Source organism: Acomys russatus, chromosome 25, assembly GCF_903995435.1.
Source record: "Acomys russatus chromosome 25, mAcoRus1.1, whole genome shotgun sequence".
Lineage (NCBI taxonomy): Eukaryota > Metazoa > Chordata > Mammalia > Rodentia > Muridae > Acomys > Acomys russatus.
This window is the reverse complement of record NC_067161.1, coordinates 4847578-4873555: the sequence shown is the minus strand read 5'-3', so window position 1 is coordinate 4873555 and position 25978 is coordinate 4847578. Positions and strand designations below refer to the sequence as shown.

The 25978-nt window shown below is 45.0% G+C and overlaps 1 protein-coding gene across 1 annotated transcript in view; it reads right to left on the bottom strand.

The window, feature by feature from the left end:
* Positions 1–25978, bottom strand: part of Grin2a (glutamate ionotropic receptor NMDA type subunit 2A) — a 398907-nt gene that overhangs the window by 153147 nt on the left and 219782 nt on the right. Inside the window, exon 2 of the mRNA XM_051167318.1 lies at positions 23290–23882. Coding sequence (XP_051023275.1) covers positions 23290–23882 — 593 coding nt within the window. The remainder of the gene's footprint in view (positions 1–23289; positions 23883–25978) is intronic.

The window sequence follows — 25978 nt, the reverse complement described above, 5'->3', positions numbered from 1 at the left end:
TGGCGAAATACTCCAAAACAGCGGCTACATATGCACGTGCCTCACGGTTCTTTTTACTGACTTGGAGAGAGTGGCTTGAATCCACTTGGGTCACCAAGAGTGTTTGGATAGTAACGCCTGAGGAAGTCAGTGTCAGAGTGGAAGGCAGGTGGGAGTTTGATCATGCCTCTTTTCACTGTGGCATTTGTCTTTATTCTGCCCAATGTGTGAGTCCCCTTTATTCTCGGCCAGGGGTTCCTTCTGCAGAAAAATGTCAGGATACACTCTACTCCCGCACCTGTCGTATGTCAACTAACCCGGAACTTCTCTCCTAGACCGACATAGATCCCTAAACCAATTGCTGACGTCAGAAGGGTGGGGTTTTCTTATTGGCTGTGGCCAAATAGAAATGCAGAAAAAAGGAAGCAAGAAACGCACATGCGCAGCTGTGTGAGCTGCGCGGTCCCCCTCCCGACTCTGTTAAAACTACCCGGATCTTCCCTCCAATACGTCGAAAACAAGCCTCCTTCTCTAACCGTGTCCCACTCACCCTACAGTTTCTGCTAACCAACTGCCTTGCGGTTCTTTGCTTTCCTTGACCTTACACTTGTTAGTGCCTCACCCAAAGCCCTCTTTCCCAGATCTTCATGTTACTTTCTCATTCACTTCATCTAGGTACTTGCCGAAACTTCACTTTCCAAACCGCTTATCTTTTTAAAAAAATTTTTATTTAATTTTAATTTATGTGTGTTGGTGTGAGAGTGTCAGATCTTGGACACTCAGCAGGGGTGAGCTGCCATGTGGGTGCTGGGAATTGAACCTGGGTCCTTTGGAAGAGCAGGCAGGGCTCTTAACCGCTGACCATCTTTCCAGCCCCCAAACCACTTATCTTAAATGGCTCCTCCCAGGCCATTCTCCATCGCCCATCTGCCCTCGTTTTATTTTTTCTGTTATGATAGAATGCTCTGACGAAAAGTAACTTAGGAGGGTCTGTTCTGCCTCACAATTCCAGATTACAGCTAATAACATGGAAGTCCAGGCAAGAACTTTAAACAGCTGGTCACACCAGGGAGCCCACCCTTGACACTATTAACTGCACTCTGCTATGCTTGCAGACTTGAGCGGAGCAGAGTTGTCCTCTGAGAGGCTCCACCCAGCAGTGTTTCGAAACAGATGCTGAGACTCATACCCCAAAATTTGAATCCTGTGCAAAAGGTGGGGGGGGGGGGGAGGAAAGGACTTGGAGGTGACAGGAGCTCCACAAGACCAACAGAGTCAACTAGCCAGGACCCAGAGGGGCTTGCTTAGACTGAAGCATCAATCAAGATCCATGCATGGACTGGACATAGTCCCCCAACACAGATGTGGGTCCTCTAATAGTGAGAGCAGGGGCTGTCTCTGACATGGACTCTGTTGCCTGCTTTTTGATCACTCTCCCTTGGTGAGACTCCTTGCCAGGCCACAAGGGAAAAGGACAGTCTCAGTGCTGAGGTGACTCAATGAGCTGAGGTGGACTGGAAGGGGGCATTCCCTTTTCTGAGGTATAGGGGAGGAGGGAAGGGGGAGAGGGAGGGAGGGAAGGTGGGACTGAGAGGAAAGGAGAGATGGGGCTATAAGGAGGATGTAAAGTGAATAAACAAAAACAAAAAAAAATACAATAACAACAACAAAACCCAAAACAGAACAACAACAACAAAAAAAAAAAAAACCACAGTCAGAAGTAGATGCATCCATGCTCTCTTGCTTCTTAGCTTGTGCTCAGCTAAATTTCTCTAGGGTTCAGGACCTCCTGCCTAGAGAATAGTGACGCTCACAGTGGGCTGTGTCTTCCCACATTAATTAATTGAATTAAGGTAGTGGTCCACCGGCTCCATCAATGTAGAGAACACCCCATTGATACTCTCTCCTGATGAATCTAGGATGTATGCAACAATCATCTCAACACCAACTTGTCAATGTAATGGTTACTTACCTTTAGTTTCATCATTAAAGTAGGAGTTTTAGGCTGTGTGCACATGCCTGTGCGCGCGCACAGACACACAACCTGATACACAGCCTCGCGCACACGAAGTACTCAATGGCTGAATCCAGAATACACAAAAGGTTAAGTGAATGGAAGCAAATGAACATCTGCATCAGCAAATGAATGAATGAGTCGCAGGAAGGCTGGAGGGATGCATCTAATGGACGTCTCAGGACAATTGTACATTTTGTTTTCACCTAATAGGCTGAAGTTGCACTCTTTCTCCCAGTTCTGTATTCAGAACTCGAGTCTGCTTCGGAAACACACAGCATTGAAAGCCAAATATTTATTAAACTCAAGATAGAGTTTAATTCAAGTCAATGATGCAGAATCACACTGGCTCCCTCACCACTGGCCAGAATGGAAAGTATTTACTAGTAATTTGGCCTCTTTCATATATAGTGTGGGAATCAAACACTTTAAAAATCAAGGCAGACAGCCCCATTATGAACTGGATTGCATCCAGGATCCAGACTCAGCCTTGACTTTTCTCTTCTTTTCTGCTTCTTATTTCCTTCTTTCTGCCTAGTCAGTATGACCGAGGATCCCTTGCTGACATTTCTTCTCAATTCCCCCCACAGCCCTTATCTACCAGGCCTCCTTAGCATTCAAAAAGTCCAAGAGACCCGTTCTAATATGAATTGTCACCAAGTTGATCTCTGCAATTGTTATTTTTTCTTTTTTTTTCTATTCTCATTACAATTCTCCCAGAATAGACCAGCTCCTCCCATCTCTTCCATGCTTGTTTTACTTTCAGTAATGCCCAAACTTAGACCCTTCTGACAATAATAATTATTGGTACTGATGGCAAGAACATTAGCATTTGAAAGTGCTTTTGTAGCTTGTAATATGAATTCTGGCCAATCTCATTTTGCCATAAACTAAAGACAAGCAGACAGCTCTGGAGCATAGCAGAAGGCTTTCTGTGCACCAGCGTTACAGCATTAGAGCACATTGCAGAGTCTCTAGAAATGTACCTGATGCTCCCTCTTCCCCTTGGAAGGTGGAGAATTGCAGGATTGGGCGTCAGTGTCTGGAAGAACACCTTTATCTTGAGTCTCCCATGAGTTCAGGCAGTCAAACTTGAAAAGTCATTTTTCTCTCAGGTTTTCCTAACATGAAAATGGGAACCCTAATACTGCCTGTTTCCTATAGTTCTAACGATAAAACAGCAAGATGCATGTAAGACTCCTTAAGAGTATGGTGTTAGGAGCTATCCTCATCAACTCACTCAACATATATTTATTCACTGGCTGCGATATGTAAAGATAAGATGACTGTGGTCCCCAGAGTTCATCATAGTCACCACCAGCATCACCATCCTCATCATCATCAACACTGTAACCATCTGCATCACAGTCACCATCACAATGATCATCACCACCATCGTTACTACCTCATCACCATCATCTCCATCAAATTATTATTACTAGTCACTGGAAAAGAAGGAGACTCTCGGAGCAGCATCCCTGACTCTGGGAAAAAGAGGCTTTTGTTATGTTTTGTCATGAACTGAACAGTGAAGAACTAACCTTATTTCTTTTGGGCCTCAGCTTCTACATACATACAATACTGTTGTTGGCCAGGTGTTGTGTGCATTCCTTTAATCCTAGCAGTCAGTGATGCAGTGATGCAGTGAACTGTGAGTTTAGGGATAGCCTGGTCTGAAAAGCAAGACTAGGACAGCCAAGGCTACACAGAGAAACTATGTCTTGAAACACACACACACACACACACACACACACACACACACACACACACACAAAACTCAATACTGCTGTTGTAAAACCAGTCGGGAATAATTTTCTAGAGCTAGTAATATATTTTATTATTAATGTTATCCAGGTGCTATGAGTAAATTTATGAAACTATAAATTAGAACACATCTATTGTTATCGCTCACTTCCACCCTGCTGTGAATGGGGACAAAGGTTTGTTATAGTGAATATAAAATAGTGTAATAATGTTTATTATCGAATACCTATAATTACTACAGTGATAGCATCTAACCCATCATCAATCAGTAAAAGACACAGGCACCTGTTGTGTTTTAGAATAGCATCAAAATACAGGTCACCAGGCCAACCCCCAAGCAAGCTTGGGTTCATCACATGCACTCTGGAAACTATTAATATTGCACAAGCATCCAGGGTCATCCTTAGCCACAGTGAAGGAGACATGCTGAACGGTACAGATCTCAGGGGCTGCAGCATCCCTGCCTACTATGGCGTCTCGCAATTCAACTCCAGATCACTGAATCCAATACTGTTAATGTAAAGGTAAGAAAGGCCAGACCCAAAAATGTTTTAAAGTTTGTCCAAGAGATCTAAAAAAAAAATTAATTAATTAATTAAAAAAAACAAAACAAAACAAAACAAAACAAAAACTACTGGGTATAAACTTGATGTCCTAGACTTCAGGATTTAGGACTATGTCTACCATACCATAAAATTTCTGAGGTGGGCAAGGAGTGATACCTGATGATTACACCCACATATCCATCTGGACTCAGTTTCCTATCACTTTTGTCAGGATGTATAATCCCCATGCCTGTAGTGGAAGTTTTGGTTTCTCGTATATAAACATGTTTTTATTTTAATCCCGGGTGTGGGATATGGGGCTACTTTAGTTTGTCCACAGCTGTTAACTATGGTTGTCTTGTGCTCTGAGAGGGGCATGATCTTTGCCAGCAGCAGATAGTTTAATTCTGAGGACTCTGAGAGGGTATAAATACCAGAGCCCAGAGAGGGATGGGGGTGGGTTCCAAAGGAAGAAGAAGGCGGCCGTTCTTCCTGCCGATGCTCACCCACCGCTGCTGCTGCTGGTTCATCCTGCTACTGGGTTTGATGTTTGATGCTTGCTGGTTTGCTGGACTGCTGGATATCCTGACTATGAGGATTGGACTTTCCCCAAGGAACTAAGTCTAAGGAGATCTACGTCCTCTTTCCCTCTAACCTTTTCTTTTTTTTTTCCCCTCCCATGTAGGGTTGGGAGGTTGGAAGGGAACCAGAGCTATAAGAATCCAAATAAAATAGATAAAAGTATGCCGACACATGCCTTCACACCCACAACAGTCTGTGCAAACATCAGCTCATGACTGTCCTGAACAACACCTAACCAATCAAAGAACCAGTCACCTCCATAAGCTAGTCAATCAAGGATATGCCCCACAACTGAGGGAAAAACCATGTGCTAAGGAGGCTGTGCAAATTTTTCAAATGGTAATTTGGATATTTCTGACAGATTTTTCTTTGGCCCATATGATAAAATGTGGTAGTTAATATGCAAATATTTAGAAATTTCTAGAGATTTACCTCTTGTTGAGTTCTAATTCATCCCAGTGAATTCACTGAAATGCTTTAATAGTGTTCATTTGAAATGAATCAAACTTATCTTAAAACCTGGGATGTAGCAACTCTTTCTAAATGCACTGTGTGGTTGAAGAAAATACATATTTTTTGTGCTGTTGGGTGGAGGGTTGCATATTATGTCAGTTTGGTTCTGATGTTAAGATCATCTGTATGTTTACTGATTTTCTGCTTGTTCTATCAATTATGAAGACAGTAGTATTAAATCTCCAGCTATAATTGTGAATTTTTAAAATTTTCCTTTCAGTTCTATCATTATCTCTGTCAGTTTTGCCTCATTATTTTGAAGCTCTGCTATTGTATATATACATATTTAGACTGTTAATGTCTACTTGATACATTGACTCATTTGTCATTATGAAATGACATTCTTTCTCACATAAAACATTCAAGCTCTGAAATTCACTTAGTCTGTTATTAATATAGCTAGTCTAGACTTTTTTTATTCATGTTGGTATGCATATTTCAACATCCAAAGTATTTACATTTGTTTGGTTATTTGCTATCTTTATATTTACAATGAGCTTCTTGTAAGCAGCTTATAATTAGAAGCTGCTTTATAATCTAATTTCATGACCTTTCCCTCTTAAATCAGATGTTTATGCCACTTACATTTAATGGAGCTAATGATATAGTTGGTTGTAAATGTACTATCATTTTTTTTTATATTTGTTGCACCATTTGCTATTTTGTCCCCTTCACTTGTTTTCTCCTTTCAGTTTTTTGAAATTATATTTTATTTCTTTTGTATCAAGTTAACCTTAGATCTAGTTCTTTATACTTTAATGGCTCCTTTAGAGTCCATTGTTTCATATTTTTGGTTATATTAAAATTCTTAAGTTGTATTTCACTTTACATATAACATAAAAACCTTCAAGTGCTAGGTTTTCTTTTGCTCCCAAGTTTTGTGCAGTGGCCACTTTATATATTTTAATTTTTGTCAAGTTGTAAATCCTTTGAAGCAGTTATTTTTGTTTAAAATTAATGTAATTTTTAGAGTGATTAGTATATATATATATATATATATATATATATATATATATATATATATAACAGGTAGTTTTCATATCAAGTATTCATTGTGTTACAGCATCCAGCTTTCTGTTTAATATTGCTATCCTTTACACTAAGTGTTTCCTGGTATGTTTCTCACAGTTTGGATTTGGTGATGATAAACAACGTAGTTATTCTATGTACTAGAAACCAATATTTCACTTTCACTTTGGAAAGATATTTTCCTTCATGTAAAATATTCTGGGTATCTGGAATTACATTATATAGGTAAATTGTCATGTGTTGTTTAAGTTGGTTGAAAGTAGATTCTTGGAGTGAAGAGGGTTCTCTGCACCAGGCTTCAGCCTGTTAAGCGTTCTCCAAAACGACTTTCCCCGGGGCCAGCTGGTACTCTAACTCTGGACAAGACTGGAAGCAAACAGAAAATCAGCCCTAGAATGGAAACATTGTATCATTGAGAGTAGCCAAAAGTAACTGTTTCTAACAGATGTCATTTCGTCCTGATACCTGCTGTAGTGGGACAGAGATGCTCATGGAGAGAAATCTGACTGGAAAAACCAGGTGATTGCCTTGACTTCTTCAACCAGTCTCTGAAGTGTGTCGTAAGCACTTAATTTTATGATGTCAGTTACCTGACGCTTTTACTTGGAAGCCTCGCCAGAGGCAATGATTTGATCTGCTCAGGACTCTCCAGCAGGGACTCCAACCTACTACTCTCAGTTTGATGGTGTTACCTTAGTCTGCTTTCTCAACTGGGCTGTTCTAGTCATCTCTGTTAGATGCTCACTTTAAGAGAAGTATTGCTCTCTGCTGTCCCTCTGTCTGCTACTCACTATTGCTTCCTTACTTGGGCTTGCTATATACTTAGTAAACTCACTCATTGAAAGATAGAAAACATGGCTCTCTTATCTCACTCTCTGGACTGCAGCTGCTGCTGCCGGCTCAAGGCTATAATCCCAGCACTCAGCAGACAGCGAGAGAGCTGACGGCTTGAAGTCAGCCAGGTTGACTCAGTAAGAATCCATTCTAAACAAATAAGTTCTAGGTTGATATTGGTTTTCCCTTTCAGGGCATCAAAGTCCCCATTCTCTCTTAACTTTTATTGTTTCTGGAGAGAAAGATGCTGCTGAGCCTTTGTGTTTCTGTAGATGATGTATTTTTCATCTTGCATGGATTATTTTATTTTATTTTCCAACTTGACACAAGGTAGAGTTATCTGGTAAGAGAAACCTCAATTGATAAAATGCCTCCATTAAATCATCTATAGGGAGGATAATCGTGCATTTTCTTGATTGATGGTTGATGTGGGGAGACCCAGCCCACTGAGGATGGTATGACCCCTAGGCAGATGGCTGACTGAGAAAGCCATGGAGAGCAACCTTGAGTGGCTACCCTGACTTTCCTCAACGATGGACTTTGCTGTGGATGTAAACGTTCAATAAACTTTTTCTTCCCCCACAATAGAAAGCAATATAAGTCATGTCTTATACCTTTAAACGCCAATAATTGGGAAGTGTCTGACACAGCGTTTAAGGAATCTGATTGTAGCATGCCTCCATCATTCTTATCTCAAGATTCAGACTTTCCTGAACTGTGGACTTATAGTTTACATTAAATTTGATGGTGAGTGGTGAAGGACTTCTGAAATGCGCATGCAGAAATCTAGACCAGAAGAGCCTTCCCCAGCTCTGAGACTGGAATTACAGGCAGGCCAACACTCACCCGCATTTGTGTGGGGTTTTGGGGGTCTGAGCTCTGGACCTAATGCTGTGTGGCGAGTCCTTTGACCTATGAGGCATCTCCTCAGCCTCACGGGTCATTTTTCTTAGGGATTCTGGCTGCCTTGTATTCTCTCCAATTCAGCAAATCCCCCAGGAGTTGCCCGGGTTCCACATCCTCAATGTAGTTATGGATGATAAGTCACTTAGCTTAAGCTACGCTCCTTTTACTCAATATCCAGTGTCACAAAAATGATAATTTCCCTTTTGTCTATTTTGTTTTCTCTAGTGCCTATCTATATTATTTCACTTTGGTCAAAATTATAAGTCAATATTAGAAAAAAAGTGTGTGTGTGTGTGTGTGTGTGTGTGTGTGTGTGTGTGTGTGTGTGTGTGTACATAAGTGTTATGGTCAAAGTGCCCATGTGTGCATGTGGAGGTCAGAGTTCAACCCCTGATGCCTCTCCTCAAGACCTATCTGTGTTGTTGGTTTTTGCGGCAGGGTCTCTCACTGGCCTGGAGCTTATCAGTTCATCTGGGCTGACTGGTCACTACCTAGTCACCTCTCCAGCACTAGAATTACAAACATGCATCGCCACGCCTGTTTGCTTACTTTGTTTCTTTTAGTGTGGGGTTTGGAGGATCAAACTCAGGTTCTCATGGTTGCACAGCAAGCAGTCAACTGACTGCGCTATCTCCTGAGCCTCAAGTATGATAAAATTTAATAAAGGCAAGACTATGAAGTTTGTCTGATAGTCCCCTAGCAGTTAAAATTTATAAATCCAAACATTATTTTTACAACAAATATTGAAAATGTCACAATTGCACAGAAGAAAAATTCAGATTTTAGCTGTGTTCCATGCCAGGTTAAATAATAAACTCGACTTTCGCAGCAGGGACAGTTAGCAGGTGCTCTGGTCGCAGCATTAGCCACCATTGAACAAACACCATAGAGTTGCAGAAAACCAGGGCACCCGCTGTCCTGCCTTAGAAGAAAAATTTCAAATTCACCCTCTCTCATGCTTGGGAGTGACACTTGTGGAGTTGACTGAGCTTTTTCCTTAAGGAAAGCCAGACAAATGGTTGGAACTTTGAGTTAAATGAAGTGGGTTCCTGATCTATGACTACATAAAATGCTATGTGTGATGGTTATTTTTAATTGTCAACCTGGCACAATTTAGAATCGTTTGGGAAGGAAGTTCCAATTAAGATTGTCAAGATGATGTTTGTCTGTGGAGCTGCATGTAGGGGGTTGGTAGAATTGTCTTAATTGGGGTACAAAGACCCACCTGCTGTGGGTGGCACAGTTCCCTAAGCTGAGAATCCTAGATGGTGGATCAGAGTGGGGAAAAAAAAAATGAGCTGAGCACAAGCAAGCATGGTGCTCTTCAGGTGTGACCTCGACCCCTTGCTGGGATGGACCGGAAGCCTGGAACTGTGAGCCAAACAAAATAAGCCCTTTCTCCTGTAAGTTGCTTTGGTCAGGGTATTCTATCACAGCAACAGAAAGAGTAGACAATCCCTTAGTCTCCAAGTGATTGTGACCTAGAAACCCCCAACAAGGACTTCGAGGGCCAGCTTTATTGGCATTGAGTAGCTCTCTAAACCGAAGGAGTAGTCGATGGTTTCGGGAAACCCAAGACCCTTGTGTCATTTCTCCAGCAGCTTTAGGTGAGAATATTTGTGTGATGTAAGGTTGTTAGTGTAGAGGGAAAGGCAGCACCAGGTCCACCAGGTCTCCACAGACTTGGTTTCCTAAACAAGAGAGCAAACTGATATGTTGTCATTCTTTCTGCTGGTGAGATGAGCTAACTCAATACAAGTTAAAGTATATAAATGCAAGTTTAGGGGCTGGAAAGATGGCTCAGTGGTTTAGAGCACCGCCTGCTCTTCCAGAGGTCCTGAGTTCAATTCGAGCAACCACAAGGTGGCTCACAACCATCTATAGTGTGATCTGATGCCCTCTTCTGCAGATAAAATGCTCATATGCAATAACTAATAAATAAATAAACCTTCATAAATGCAAGCTTATTGGGAGCAACTCTTGGTGGGCTTACCAGTGCCAAGGAATGTAGCCAGGGAATGGGCCATGCAGGGAGACAGGAAAGTGGGGAAAGAAAAAGTGTGTGTGTGTGTGTGTGTGTGTGTGTGTGTGTGTGTGTGTGTTGGGAGAGTGGTGGTACTAAAATCTGAATTATAAAATGAAGAGCCTCTGGGAGAGGGGACACCCCACCCCTTGGCTAGAGAATTCAGGGAAGAGGGCAGGGTACACCAGCCACGCCCTGCAGGAGGTAGGGAACAGAGGGATGCTGAGAGAACCTGGAGGGCAAGTCTGCTTTGGCTGAAAAGGAAGCTCAACTGAAGGGCAACACTAACTTCCTGAGTGAGCTGGGGAACGGTGGCACAGAGGGTACAGCACATGCTACTGACCATGTGCAGGCAAAGATCAGGATTGTAAGCCTCAGAACTTATATAAGAAGCCAAGTGGGCATGGGGGCCAGTCCATAATTCCAGCATCCAGGAGGTACATGGAGACGAGTCTTCAGAGCAAGACTGACAACCAGAAATGGAGAGTTTGGGGTCCAGTGAGAGATCCTGCCTTGATAGATAACGCTGAGTGTGATCAAGGAAGATGTCAGCATCAATCTCAGGCCTCTGAATGTACTGCACATACATAGACACCTGCACACCTGCACACCTGCACACCTGCGCACCTGCACACCTGCGCACCTGCACACCTGCGCACACCACACACATACACACAGGCAAAATGAAATAACAGAAAACTTCCTATCATCACTCATCTTAGACTCTGCTAGGGATAAGGGCCATTCTGTTCTTGTTTAAGTAATGATGATCAATACTTAAACAATGATAAAGTAATTAATTAAATACATTCATGTGTGTGCATGTGCGTGTGCGTGTGCATGTGTGTGCGTGTGTATGTGTGTATGTGTGTGTTCAGATGCTCATGCACACAGCCTGTGGAACCTAAGGGACAACCTCAGTGGTTGTTCCTCAGTCAGCATCCACTTTATTTTTTTGAGACCGTTTCTCATTGGCCTGGAGCTCCCCAAGAAGGCAAGACTAGCTGGGTAGCAGGTCCCAGAGACTGACGCTCTGATTCCCCAGCACTGGGATGCCATGTGCACACCACCATGCCTGGTTATTTTTTTTAATGTGGGTCCTGGGACCAAACTCAGATCCTTGTGCTTCAGAAGCAAGCACTTTACACACTCAGCGATCTCCCTAGTACGTTTTAGTAAAATGCTTTAAAAAGCTGTAAATGTAATAAGAATGAGGGTAGCTAAGGGTGACAGCCAGCCAAACTTCTGACTTTCGCCAAACAAGGACGGGGAAACACTGTCAGCAGTCCTTTGTATATTTCAAGATAAGTTACAGTGTTTGTAAGTCTTGGAACTCTTGTGTGTGTGTGTGTGTGTGTATGTGTTTGTGTGTGTGCTCACGTGTGTGTGTCACGCATGTGTATGTGCACGTGTGCTTAGGTGTGTGCATGCGTGAGTGTGAATACATGTGTGTGCGTGTGTGTGTATGTGTGTGTGTGTTTTGCCTGCTTGTTTATTTGTGTACCATGTGCATGTCTGATGCCCACAGAAGACAGAGGAGAGCCCTGGCTTCTGAAGAACTAGAGTTAGGTATATGAACTGCCATGTGAGTGCTGGAAATCAAAGCCAGATCTTTCCCCAAGGGCAAAGAGTGCTCTAAACCACAGAGTGTCTTTCCAGTGCCAGCATCCTTTATCACTGGGGCTTACATAACTACAAGCACAGCAGGAAGAGGGGATCTGCAGCCTTGGAAAATGTTCCTAGCACCATCTTCTGTAAGCTGTGTGGCTTTAGTGAAGGTGTACAACATCTCTGGTCCTCTTCCCTCATCTGAACCATGATGAGAATAGAAAAGTAGTCCATCCAGCATCCATGTGTCTCTCATTCTTAACCAAACCCACATGTATTGTAAGATGTTGTGACTTCTTTCGGGGATGCTCAGCCCTGCCTCAGCAACAGGAGATGTTCTGGCTCAATTTAACTGTCTCCTGTCAGCAGCCAAGTGACAGCAAGAAGAGGGAGCAGAGAAGCCAGCAGCAAAGGCGGAGGAACAGGTGAGGAGACCCAGCCCGGCTCTCTAGCTCCCCCACCTGGCTGGGACAGGGAGGGTCTTTGCCCTGCATAGGAAGAGGTGTATAGACCAGGGCTGTTCCAGGATACCTTTATCCTCTTTCCATAGAAAGGCTATTTAACGTGGCCACTTCATGGAGTGTCAGTTGTTTTCCAAACCACATCCATGAAGAAACAAAACCAGAGACTGTTTTCCTTTAGCAAGCCACAGCCGCATCCCTCTCTCTCATCTCCTCATCATAGCCTCTCATCTCCTCATCAATTCAGATCAAGCACGTGGCTTGCCATCTGCGCCCCCGCTCAGGGTCGGTATGATATAAGTTTGGCTGCCTGTGACTCAGGGACTCACTGCTGAGACGAGCGGTCTGATAGTTTACCACATGGGACGTTTTACTTCCTCCACGTAATGATTAAAACTCCTGCTGTGGTTCTGCCAGGTGGCAGTGCATCAGGTATGACGCCTTTAAAAGGGTCACAGTACCTGCCTCAGTGTGGAGCATGGAGTAGATGCTACAGACACCCACCAGGCTCTACCACGGCACACAAGACCACAATCTCCACAAGAAGAGGCGCAGCTGGAAGCCACAGTCCAGCAGCCTCTCTCTTTCTCTCTCAGTGATAGTCAGGCTCCTCCTCATTTGAACCCGAATTCTCCTCTGATTTTTCATTCTCCTCCTGGGTGATTGTATTAGCTAATTTCCTTGTTGCTCTGAACAAATACCTACAAAGCAGCCGCTTATGGAAGGAAAGGTTATCTTGGCTCACAGTTTAAGGACATCACAGTCCATCTGATGGGGGAGAAATGGCTGCAGCAACTGAGACAACTGCTGGCCACAGCACAGAGAGAGAAGTCAGAGAGCAGACAGGAAGTAGGGCCAGGCTATTAACTCTTAAGGTGCACCTCCAGTAACCCACTTCCTCCAACGAGCCTCCAGCTCCCGAAGGTTCTACAAGCTTTCCAGACTATGCTACCAGTTGGAGACCAAATATGTAAACACATGAGCTTATAGGAGGCATTTTACACTCAAAACACAGCAGCAGTTTCTCTCAATTTGGAGACTGAAAGAACCATCAATAATCTCAAACCCTGTGCATTGTATTTTCGGTGTGAGTTTAGACTCTCCTCTTGAATTGCCTACTTGAGAGTTCCACTTGAATCCTTCAAAAGCATATTCAATTCAATATGTCTAAAATGTACATTATCTCTGATTGCTACGCACCACTGAATGGGTTTCAGGTTTTTTTGGGAGAGAAGGGAGGGGTTGTTTGCTTGCCAGTCTCTTGTGTTTTATGAAAGGTGTAACCGTTAGCGCAGCTGCACAAGACTAAAATGTGCTATTTCTTTTCATAATGTCAATACTCATCCACCAGGCCTCATTGACTTGGTACCCAGAGTGAACTAAGGGAGTCACTTCCGTTTGAAGGTGTAGCTAGAACTCCCACAAAGTCCCCATCTCTGGCATCGCCTCTTGGCTGGTCTCTGTGCTTACATTTTGAGACCTCCCACTCCCAGGGGGCATTCAGCCAGCGGGCCCCAGAACTATGAAGGGAGGACTTTCACTTACTTTATCTACTCACGCAGCTGACTCACAGCAAGCAATCACTATATGTTTCTAAGTGAACAGGTTTCAGAATGAAAGTGTCTCCCCCGCCCCCAAACCCCAAGGAAAGGGGTCCATATGTCTCTTTTGCTCCAAGTGCTGGTTCCAAGACTTACATCTGGCCTTAGGCACATCTGAAGAGGATCTGTGCTCATGCGTGACCCTCCCCCACCAACAACCCAAACCACCTTCCCAAGGTAAAGTCACAGCCAACTGCTGCTGCTGCTGCTGCTGCTGCTGCTGCTGCTGCTGCTGAGTTGCCAACGTCAAGTTTCCACCATTTGTCCAGCTATTCACTGGATGCCAATTGGAAATGATTGACTGGCATTGCAGGGTTGGCATACGGTGCTTTTGACTTCCAGCCAGAAGAGAGAAGGCTGGCTTCCAGGAAGGATGGCACAAACAGCCTGAGTGCTGAGGGAGGCAAGGCTGCTGACTAAGCTCGTGGGAAGATACCCAGAGCACTCAACCCACCCACCCATCTTGGGTCCAGCAAGACACAGTAGAGAAGCAAGGTCACAAAGCGTGCCCTACAAGGCACCAACTGTATGCTGGGTGCTGGGCTGCGGAGTTCACATGCATGTCATTTGTCACCACCATCTCTCACAGATGCTTTGGTTTGTGTTGTACATGTTTGCAGTTAAGGAGACGAAGAAGTTAAGCCAATTCCTCAGGAGAGACAAGCCCACGGGGCTAGCCCTATTTAAATCCACGTTCTTCAGTCAGAGCCTGGAGCATAATCCTTTGCTGCCCTGTGTTCCCTCAGTACATCTGTCCTTTGCTGACTTACTCTGGGCCACTTTCCCCATTCCTGAGCTGAGGGTCCCTAGCACCAGAAACATAGCACAGGCCCCCGGGATATCTTGCTCTCTGGAGTGGCTAGTACATTGCCAGAAATGTTTGTGCAGGAAATGCTGATCCCACTGATAAATATTTGCAAAGAGTTATCACACTCGCCCAGGGAAGCTCGACTGCAGTCAAGCTCGGAGAATTAACGGAGCAGGCTCTTTTATTGGCATTTTAAAAGAAACCAACAGCGAGAGCTCTGATTATCAAATAAAAGCACACCAAGCAGGTTTAGTGCAGTCTTTCAGTGGGCCGTTAAACCTGAAGCCTTTCTTTCCTCTGCTTCCTTGGGGCACATTGAGGAGAAATGTCAATGCTGCCTGGACAACGATTAAACTTGGGGTTTACTTACTTGTAGACAGGCCGCCCTGCCTCTCTTTCCCTTTCCTGTCAGAGAAACTTGCAGTGCTGCTGCTTAAAGCAGAGAGGCCTGACTTCCAGGGTCAAGCAGTTGATAAAAGAGATGGTGGAATGTCAGATAAGGTTCTTTCCAATACGAATCTATAAAATCAGGAGAGGGTGTTTCTCCACTCCTTTGTGCTAGAGATCCGCCTGAGTGCTTCTAATGCAGTGAATTCTTCAATTCCACTCCTACAACTAAGACAGTAGCCACTGGACATACATTGTAGGGCAATCATTAAACAAATAAAATTGGAGACTGGAAAGATAGTTCAGTCATTAAAGGTGCTTCTTGTTCGTGCTCAGGGCCCAAGCTCAGTTCCCAGTACCCATATCAGACAGCTCATGATAGCTTATGAATCCAGCTCTAGGGGATCTGATGCCATCTTCTGCCTTCCACAGGCATCTGCACTCATGTGGACATACACACAGACACAGACACAGGCACAATATGAAAAAAAAAACTAAATCCCAAAAAGGTGAATATGAGGCAGGCAGCTGTGTCTCTCTCGCATGCTTTGTGCAGAGCTTGCAGCATAACTAATATAAGTTACAATAAATTCGAAGTCAAGCCTGCTACACGCATACCACACCTCAGGTTCTTTCCCCACCAGTCACACTTCTCCTGAAGTAAATCCGTGACAAGAAGGTTTGGTCTGGAAAGCACTCAGTCTCCTTTTAATGACTTTTGTTTCCCTAAGTCTAAAAGGCGTCCCCTTCCAATTTGGAAGAGTGACCCACACATACACATACACATCCATGCACAAATAGACACACATGTATACACTCACAGCAGCAATGTGACTCTCCATTCTGTATAACCGCAGAACTACAATCCAAACTGTAGCAGGGACTTCATCTGGGCCCACACGTGTGAACTGAGAGACAGCACAGGGGTTAAGAGGCAGTGCATTAGTCACCTATGGGATAACATTAAAAAACAACAACAGCAACAAAACCCAACTATCAAAAAGAAGCCTGATGGTAAACTTTAAACCCCTACCCAGATCTAGCCAATGGTCAGAACATTCTCCACAGTTGAGTGGAGAGTGGGATATGACTTTCTCACGTACTCTGGTGCCTCACATTTGACCACGTCCCCTGGAGGGGGAGACCTGGTGGCACTCAGAGGAAGGACAGCAGGTTGCCAAGAAGAGACTTGATACCCTATGAGCATATACAGGGGGAGGTAATCCCCCTCAGGAGGGGGAGGGGAGTAAGAGGAAAATGAGGGGGGGAGGGAAGAATGGGAGGATACAAGGGATGGGATAACCATTGAGATGTAACAAGAATAAATTAATAAAAAAAAATCACAAAAAAAAAGAAAGAAAGAAAGAAAGAAAGAAAAGAAGCCTGAACACTGATACCAGAGCAATGTGTCATTAGCTCCTGCTGTTTTTGTGAAAGACTGTGCTCACTATGGGAGCACCCCTTTCCCTCCTGTGTCTCTGCTGAGCTCACTATGGGAGCACCCCTTTCCCTCCTGTGCCTCTGCTGTGCTCACTATGGGAGCACCCCCTTCCCTCCTGTGTCTTTACTGTGCTCACTATGGGAGCACCTCTTTCCCTCCTGTGTCTTTTCTGTGCTCACTATGGGAGCACCTCTTTCCCTCCTGTGTCTTTACTGTGCTCACTTTGGGAACACCCCTTTCCCTCCTGTGCCTCTGCTGTGCTCACTTTGGGAGCACCCCTTTCCCTCCTGTGCCTCTGCTGTGCTCACTTTGGGAGCACCCCTTTCCCTCCTGTGCCTCTGCTGTGCTCACTTTGGGAGCACCCCTTTCCCTCCTGTGCCTCTGCTGTGCTCACTTTGAGAGCACCCCTTTCCCTCCTGTGCCTCTGCTGTGCTCACTTTGGGAGCACCCCTTTCCCTCCTGTGCCTCTGCTGTGCTCACTTTGGGAGCACCCCTTTCCCTCCCTGTGCCTCTGCTGTGCTCACTATGGGAGCACCCCCTTCCCTCCTGTGTCTTTACTGTGCTCACTATGGGAGCACCTCTTTCCCTCCTGTGCCTCTGCTGTGCTCACTATGGGAGCACCCCCTTCCCTCCTGTGCCTCTGTTGTGCTCACTGTGGGAGCACCCCTTTCCCTCCTGTGCCTCTGCTGTGCTCACTTTGAGAGCACCCTTTCCCTCCTGTGCCTCTCTGTGCTCACTTTGGGAGCACCCCTTTCCCTCCTGTGCCTCTGCTGTGCTCACTTTGGGAGCACCCCTTTCCCTCCTGTGCCTCTGCTGTGCTCACTTTGAGAGCACCCCCTTTCCCTCCTGTGCCTCATGCTGTGCTCACTTTGGGAGCACCCCTTTCCCTCCTGTGCCTCTGCTGTGCTCACTTTGGGAGCACCCTTTCCCTCCTGTGCCTCTGCTTTGTGCTCACTATGGGAGCACCCCCTTCCCTCCTGTGGTCCTTTACTGTGCTCACTTGGGAGCACCTCTTTCCTCCTGTGGTCTTTACTGTGGCTCACTATGGGAGCACCTCTTTCCCTCCTGTGCCTCTGCTGTGCTCACTATGGGAGCACCCCTTTCCCTCCTGTGCCTCTGTTGTGCTCACTGTGGGAGCACCCCTTTCCCTCCTGTGCCTCTGCTGTGCTCACTTTGAGAGCACCCCTTTCCCTCCTGTGCCTCTGCTGTGCTCACTTTGGGAGCACCCCTTTCCCTCCTGTGCCTCTGCTGTGCTCACTTTGGGAGCACCCCATTCACTCCTGTGCCTCTGCTGTGCTCACTTTGGGAGCACCCCTTTCCCTCCTGTGCCTCTGCTCTAGCCAATTGGACTATGCCTTGTTCCGCTTCCCAATAGCTTACAGAAGACAAAAGCAAAAGCAATCCTCCCTGGCCGGCCCGGGATGTGTGATGGTCCCTGGCTCTCTCCACCTCCAGAGAGCTGGTGCTAGCACACCAAAGGCTCTGACTGTTTTGGGGTAGTGTGAACAAACAACAGTCTTGTGGGCTGTGGTAAGCAGATTCATCTGCTTTGTACACAATTTTACTCCTTTGTGTGTCATCAGTACAGATGGAGAATCTCTACTCAGAAATGCTTAGGTCTGGAAGGACTGCAGGTTTTGGAGTTCTTTAGATTTGGGAACATTTGTATAGACATAATTTAATATCTCAGGCATGGAACTCAAGTTCTAAATACTGGAGTCATCTCTTCCTTCCTTCCTTCCTTTCTTCTCTCTTTGTCTCTATCTCTGTCTCTCTGTGTGTCTCTGTCTGTCTCTCTGTCTCTGTCTGTCTCTCTCTCTCTCTCTGTCTCTGTCTCTCTCTTTCTCTTTTTCTGTATCTGTCTGTCTCTCTGTGTCTGTCTCTGTCCGTCTGTCTGTCTATCTATCTATCTATCTATCTATCTATCTATCTATCTATCTATCTATCTCTGTACAGAGTAACCCGGGCTGGCCTCAAACTAACTATGTAGCCAAATATGACCTTGGACTCCTGATTCCCTTGCCTCTCCCTCCCAAGTGCTGCAATTAGAGGTGTTCACCACCACTGTGCAATGGGTATGCTAGACTGGAGATTGAAACCCAAACTTTATACAAACTAAGCAAGGGCTCTACTAACTGAGGTACAGCTCCAGCCCTACTTATGTTCCTTAAACACAGCGCCTGAAAACAACTGCTGCCTTTCAGTGATCCCAAAAGATTCAACATGGAATTTTCCACATGTGGCATCATATCTGCACTCCAAGCTCCAGATTTTAGAGTATTTGAGACTTTGTATTTTCAGACTAGGGCTGCTCAACTTGTACAGGATCCATAACCTGCTTGTCCACATATCAGGCACTGGCTAAACAGACACGTGCCTTCCTTATTCACATATGACATCTAAGAAAGCAGACACAGAGGAGTTGAGAGGCTCTCCCAGAGCCTTAGATCTGGAGCTGCATACGTCACAGCTTCAAGCCACAGCAGCCCAACTCCAGGGACTGCATCCCTAACTGTGCTGCCTCCCTGGCTGCTCTTGAATGGGACAGTGCCTAGGCCCAGAACTGAGATGAACAGCCTAAGATACACACCAGCAAACCAGGTCATGGCTTGCCTTCACAGTTCTGGGGGTTACGTGTGCTGTGCTCTGTGCTTGGTGAAGGAGCAGATGTTTAATAACTTTGCAGTAGCAAGGAAGAGGTTGCATAACGTGGCTGAGCTATTTTTGAACTTTGGAAAACGCTGACTGCTCTTTTCAGAGTGTCTTCTATAAACCCAGGAATGTTAAAATACGAAGGAAAATGCCCCCTTTGTCTACACCACACCATTTGACGTTACAAGGGCAGAAACAGGTCGATGGTACGCTCAGGAGCACTGCACACCTGCACACTGCCCCTTGCACATCATGGGCCGCATCGCATCACTCCAACACCCTAACTGCAGGAACTCTAAGATCGCAATCAGTGAATGAGGGGCCATAGAGTCACATGCCTGGAGAGCCCCAAGGAGCTCTCAGTTGGTTGAAGTTGCTCTTGATGAGTCATCCTGAGAACCAGGAGGGAATTCAGCTGAAGCTGCCCACAACTTCCCTTCTACACAGTAGAAGTAAGGAAAGCTCTCAGCTCTCAGGATGATTTGCAAATGAAGACTTTATCCAGCTGAAAATGTAAGAATTGTTTTTTAAAATGCTGACGTGAGGGAGCTCTGACTCAAGAGATTCAAATCCCACTGAGCAGGCTCATGTACCTGGGTCAGCCTCATCTGCTCACTGCCTTCAGATGCCCAGCTCCTGCCCTTCCCATCAACTGGGGGTGGTTAAAAAGGTGAATCATGGGTGTGGCAGAAGAGAAAAACAGCCACTGAGAAGAATACCGGGGGGATTCCATCATCTTCACGACGATCTTGAAAAAAATGCAAGGTTAAAGCCAAACAGATTGGAATGCATTAGGCGTCTCTAGGATGCATTGAACAGAACTGTGGACTGGGCATGTGCTGGCACAGGCATCTATAGTGAAAATATATCAGCACACATGCAGGTGGTATGTGCGATGAACTCACTGTAGCGATTTCCCTTCCCTTGCAAGAATGAAGGGGGTGCCACCAGGACTTCTACGCTGTCACTCATGTACTGATTGTTTTAAAATCTTCAGACAAACATGACACACCTCATTCTCTGTGGTGAGTAATGGGCTGGTTGTATTATCATGTTCTCTACAAGTCACTGTCTTTTTCAGGATTAAAAAAGAAAGAAAGAATTATTGAGCCAGCAAGACAGGTCAGTGGGAAAAAGCACTTGCTGCCAAGGCTGAAGCCCTGAGTTCAATCCCTTGCAACCTACGCAAAGAAAAAATGAGAACCAATTGCCAGAAAGCTGTCTCCTGATTTGCACATGCATGTACACACACACACAGAGAGAGAGAGAGAGAGAGAGAGAGAGAGAGAGAGAGAGAGAGAGAGAGAGAGAGAGAGAGAGAGAGAGAGAGAGACAGAGACAGAGACACAGAGACAGAGACAGAGACAGAGAGACAGAGAGAAAGAATTATTTTATGCCCAGAGTTTGTTTTGAGGCAAATTTCTCCCATTTTCACCAGATTATATGGTCTTTGGTGACAGAAATCACATCTTAACTTTACTGCATATTCCAGGAACCAGCACAAGGTCTGCCAGGTGTGAGTCATGAGGGCTAGGAGTCAGAAGGGTGCAGCACCCTCTATTCTTCTTAGTTAGTTTCTCTGGGGTATCTCCAGCTCCCAGACAAGGGCAATCCAGCGGGGCCCCACTCTTTGCTTGCTGGGGTGCACGTGAGGGAAGAGGAGTGTGGCAAGGAGAGAATTGATGGGGCCACTATGAGCCAGAACTCAACCTCACAGTCTGGATGTGCACCACCAACCAGTGTGGACAAGAAGACACTTCATTCCTGGGGCAGTGGGCACCAAACAACTCTGCTTGGCGTGTTGCTTTTCTGGGGTGGAACTGCCATTTGCAAAGCTGATGAGTTCTAACGTAAAGCCTGCAAAGCCAGCACAGTGGCATTTCCCAGCCTTCGGTTTGTTCCTTTTCTCTCCATAAAGAATGGAACACAGGGTGGTCCCTGGAAAGGGAATCTGAACGTCTTGGCAATTAGCCCTCTAAAATTCCTTTTCCTATATGTATTACATTTCAATTGCCTCACAATTGAGTTATGTTTCCCACAAAATAATAGATTTCTAGATCTGCCAGCTGCAGGGCACAGCTTATTAAAGTGTGTGTGAATTCATTAGCCCCGCCCTTGTCTTAGGGCTGCCAGCAAGCCTGGCTTCCTAAGAAGCTTCCCTGTTTCACACTGAATTATATGAGTTCTTTTCTGATATTTGAACAATTATTTAGGATGCTGAAAATGCCTACGTAGGCTACAGAGGGTGAGTGTGGGGCATTGTCAAAGGGGCTTGATTTAATTCAATAGTCCTTTTTTTTTTTTTTTTTTTTTAGGTGTACATTAGTTGGGAAGAGGTATATCTTGGGGTGGGAAGATTGCTCAGTGGTTAGGGAATTTATCTCACAATTCTAAGTACTTGCATTCAATTTTGCAGAGCCCACATGAAAGTAGCATGCAGTGTGAGGATCTTTGTCACAGTCACAGTGACAGGAAAGATGGACGGTGGAGCTAGGACTGTGGAAACACGCTTTGGGCCAGCTAGTTGGAAAATAATGAAGATGCAATAGAAAATGTTGTGCTCTGACTCCCTATACTCAGGCCATGGCATGTGCATACTAACACACACACACGCACACACACACACACACACACACACACACACACACACACACACACACACACCCCTAGTTCTGTTTTAGACATAAACTCTGGAAGGCAGCAGATTCAAACTCACAGTCTTCCTCAGATGTTATAGAGTGCCTGTGCCCTGCAGGCAAATAAGCTTTGCTGAGCACAATCTCTAATGGCGTCATAGTTCATTGATAACTCTGATGGTTATTGAGGGTCAGTTGGCATCAGTACATAAGAAGCATCACTTCACACATGTCATATCCCCTCTGTTCACACTCGTGACAACCTCCCCAGAACTTTGGTTCCCATAGAATGGACCCCAGAAATCCCAGAACCTGTGTCAGCAAGCCTTTCCAGAAATCTCAATACATGGTGTATTTGATCAACCTAGAACAGGGGCCGTTATTACCAATTTATGACCAAGCACTTTAGGCCCATAAAAAGAAAGTGATTGCTCACATCCATAGAATGTGAAGAAGATAGGATTTGAACATTGGCAGCACCACTCCCAAGCCCAGTCTTTAATTGCAGTGCCACACTGCACAGTATGTGAGGAATGAAGTACAGATCGCATCATCGAGCATGCAGAATGGGTGTCTGAATAATAATTCTACATCTTAGCAGCTGAGCCCTAATGATGGGCCCCAACGAACAATGATTCCTCCCAGAAACATAAAAAGTAACTCAAATGCCCACCATGATGGGACAGTCAAATAAATTATGCCACAGCCATATGGCAGAATGGAATGTGGTTTTAAAAGCGATGCTTGTTGAGATAGATCTTCAACAACCTACAAAGATACTTGGGATATAAGAAGAAAAGAAATTGAGAGTCAGGAACCAGAAACCTCAGTGTGGGCAATTTCCCCAAACCAGGCCCTACTGAGGATGTGGGAAGCTAATGATTCCACAACCGTTGGTGTGGACGTAAGCTGGTGCTACTGCTTTCTAGAACAGCAATGGCTATTTATGCCCACATCTCTGCCCCCCCCACACTGCACTTCTTAGGATCAACCCTAGACAAGCAATTGTACACAGACAAAAAGAGTCAGGAGCAACGGTTATTACTGCAGCTGAGCTTCTAATGGAAAAAAAAAATCTGGAATAAAATTGAATGAGTGAATAAGTAAACAAATATGGAAGAATGTGGTGTGAATACTGCAAGGAATTTACCTGACATGTAAATAGAAGGTGATAGATAAATGGATAGATAGATAGATAGATAGATAGATAGATAGATAGATAGATAGATAGATAGATAGAAAGATATGTGGATAGATGGATAAATGGATGATAGATAATAGATAGATGATAGATAGATAGATAGATAGATAGATAGATAGATAGATAGATAGATAGATAGATAAATGAGCAGACAGATGGGTAGATAGATGGATGATAGAAGATTTTGGAAGATTTTGTATAGAACAGGAAGAAAGATAAAGAGACAGAAGAAAACCCCTAAGTCTGTACTTCATCAAGGACTATGAACCCAACCATTCATAAATAACCAAAGAGCTTTCTCTTACTGGTGCAGGGTGTGAAGAGGGGTTTCTGGCTTCTCTGCCTGCCCATAGCAGCTGGCCTTGGCCTCAGGAATGTAGGAGAATTTCTCCAGCATAGAAGACGCAGCAGTGGTTAGGATCCCAAGCCCGTCTCTCACTCTCGCCTCCAGACTGTAATCCCAGTCGTCATAGGACACTGAAATGAGTCCTGATGGAAACTCTTTGGGGATGAGCTCTGTGTTCCCAGAGACCAAACTGGGGACAATCCAGAAGAAGTCATAGCCGGTGAGGCCGAGGGAGCGAGCCTCACTCAGGATGAGGACGGCTTCATCTTTGGAACAATAGAGTAAGATGACGGAAGAATGGATCTTCTTCAACTGGACCTGCGTCTTGGCATCCTCAAAGGAGGTGTCCAGTGTGATCACGTTCTGCATGTCCCAGCCCACAAAGCTGTTGTCCACTGTGGTCTTGATGAAGCTGATGAAGTCTCTGTAGCCAGGGAAGATGGTGGTCACCAGGGAGAAGACATGCCAGTCATAATCCTGCATGATCCTCAGCATGACGGTGGCTTGCTGCTGGATGGATGCCCCAAACTGGAAGAAAGTGGACGTCGGATCCTGCCAACAGACAAGAAGACAGAAAAGCAGCGGGTGAGGCAGGCAGGAGGCAGCTGCTACGCAGTCATCTGTCTTTGTAGACTTAGAGATGTCCCTTTCTAAGAAGCGGGAAAACACCACCTCATTCAGAAACACTTCTGAAGAGCTGGGCTGGGGACATGACTCAGTTGGTAAAGTGTTTGTCCTGCAGTCATGAGTACCTCTATTTGATTCTCCCCCACCCCCCCAGAAACCACATTTAGTAAGAGAGACAGGTGGGTCCCTGGAGCTCACTGGCCGACCACCCACACCTATATCTGATTTACTGGTAAGTTACAAGCCCGTAAAAGGATGTTTAAAAACTAAGTAGACCGTTCCTTGAAGAACAACACCTAAGGCTGTCCTCTTGTTTCCACTCGCATAAACATGCGTCTACACACATGAACACACATGTACACATACCTACACTCAAATGATAAAAAATAAATAAGTAAATAAACAATGCTGAGATGTGCCAGGCTCTAGAGCAGGCACAGAAAATGTAGACTTAAAAGGACTCATGCTCAGAGGCCCATGGCCAGTACAAGGGAGACTATCCGCTGTTTTGTTCGTTCATCATCTACTCTCATTTTCTTTTATATTCCTTCTCCCCAACCCTTTCTGACCACATAGTTCCAATAGCATAACATCAATTTGCTCTAGCCCTCAGGGTTGTGACATGAAAATGAAGTCATCTGAGACAAAGAAGCATCTGGAAGCAGAGGAAGGCCCACAAGGGCACAAGTGGAGCTCCTGGACTCGACCACAGCTAAACAGGCTGCTCGGTTCCTGGGTTTACAGAAGCCAGTGCAAGTAACGCATCTGTAGCTTCAACTTACGCCTCTCGAGTATTACAATATGGATGGTAATCTATGTGACCATCTACTGGTTCAATTGGTAAACATTTTCAGAACACTTTGCTATGTGCTTTAGACCTTGGGAAGTCATGGTCCCTGGGACAGCCACGGCAGGATCTCTGATGTCATAGGTATAAGGAGAACTTGGGAAAGAGCAGTTTTTGTGAACTGGAGACAGAGACCTGTGGAAACATGGAAGAATTAAGGCAAGGAATAGGGACACAGGTGAGCATGTTGTGAAGTGTGTTTTTAAAGGCATTCTGGTAAATGAAGTTAAAAGGATGAAATTTTATGGAGAATCTTGGGAGACTGTATCCAAAGACTTAGGTGTTATTCTGATAAAGTCCCGGTAACTTTTATTGGGCAAAGGGTCTCCTATGATCCCAACAATTTGAGCAAATATATGATTATGCGAACAAAGTTCCACTTGGCCAAGCAGGTTATTATAGCACTGTCAAATTTATAACTCCCGACACTCCTCGACTCATCAAGTCCTCAGAGTGGTTCTATGAAGTTGGTATTATTGGAAGGGAAACCGAGGTCATACAGGAAGCAAGTGTCCAAGATTAGGCAGGTGCTGAGGACATCACTCCGGTCTCCCTTCTGTCTGCGGCCACGGCCCTCTTGGAATCATTTTAAAGGAGTACATGGTGGACGCATATGTATCTATAGTAACAGTGCTGCAAAAAGTGACAACTCAGGGCACTGAGATGATAGCTGATCTGGTAAAGTGCTTAACCTGCAAGCATGAGAACCAGAGTACATGCTTTAAAAACAAAGCTGAGCATGTGGCATGCACTTGTAATCCCAGTGCTGGGGTGGGAGAATTCCTGCACTGGCCACCCAACTCAATCTACTTGGCCTCTTAAAAGTCCTGGAGTACCATGCTAAGGTTTTCCTCTGACCTCTAAATGCATGTGTACATGTGCACACTTGCACACACATGAGCCCACCTATATGAACCCAAAGAAAATGCCAACTCATCAAAAGATGTGCCTCTGTGTTACCACAAACCAGGACCTGAGCAATGCTAGGATATGTATTTCTTCTGGAACCAAAAGGGTTGCCAAAGCACTGTTCATCTTCTAAGTGCTTAATACCACCTCAGTCCAGTAGTATAGCTTATAGGGACTCCATTGTACACACACTCATGTGTGTGTGTGTGTGTGTGTGTGTGTGTGTGTGTGTGTGTGTGTGTGTGTGTGCGTGTGTGTGCATGTA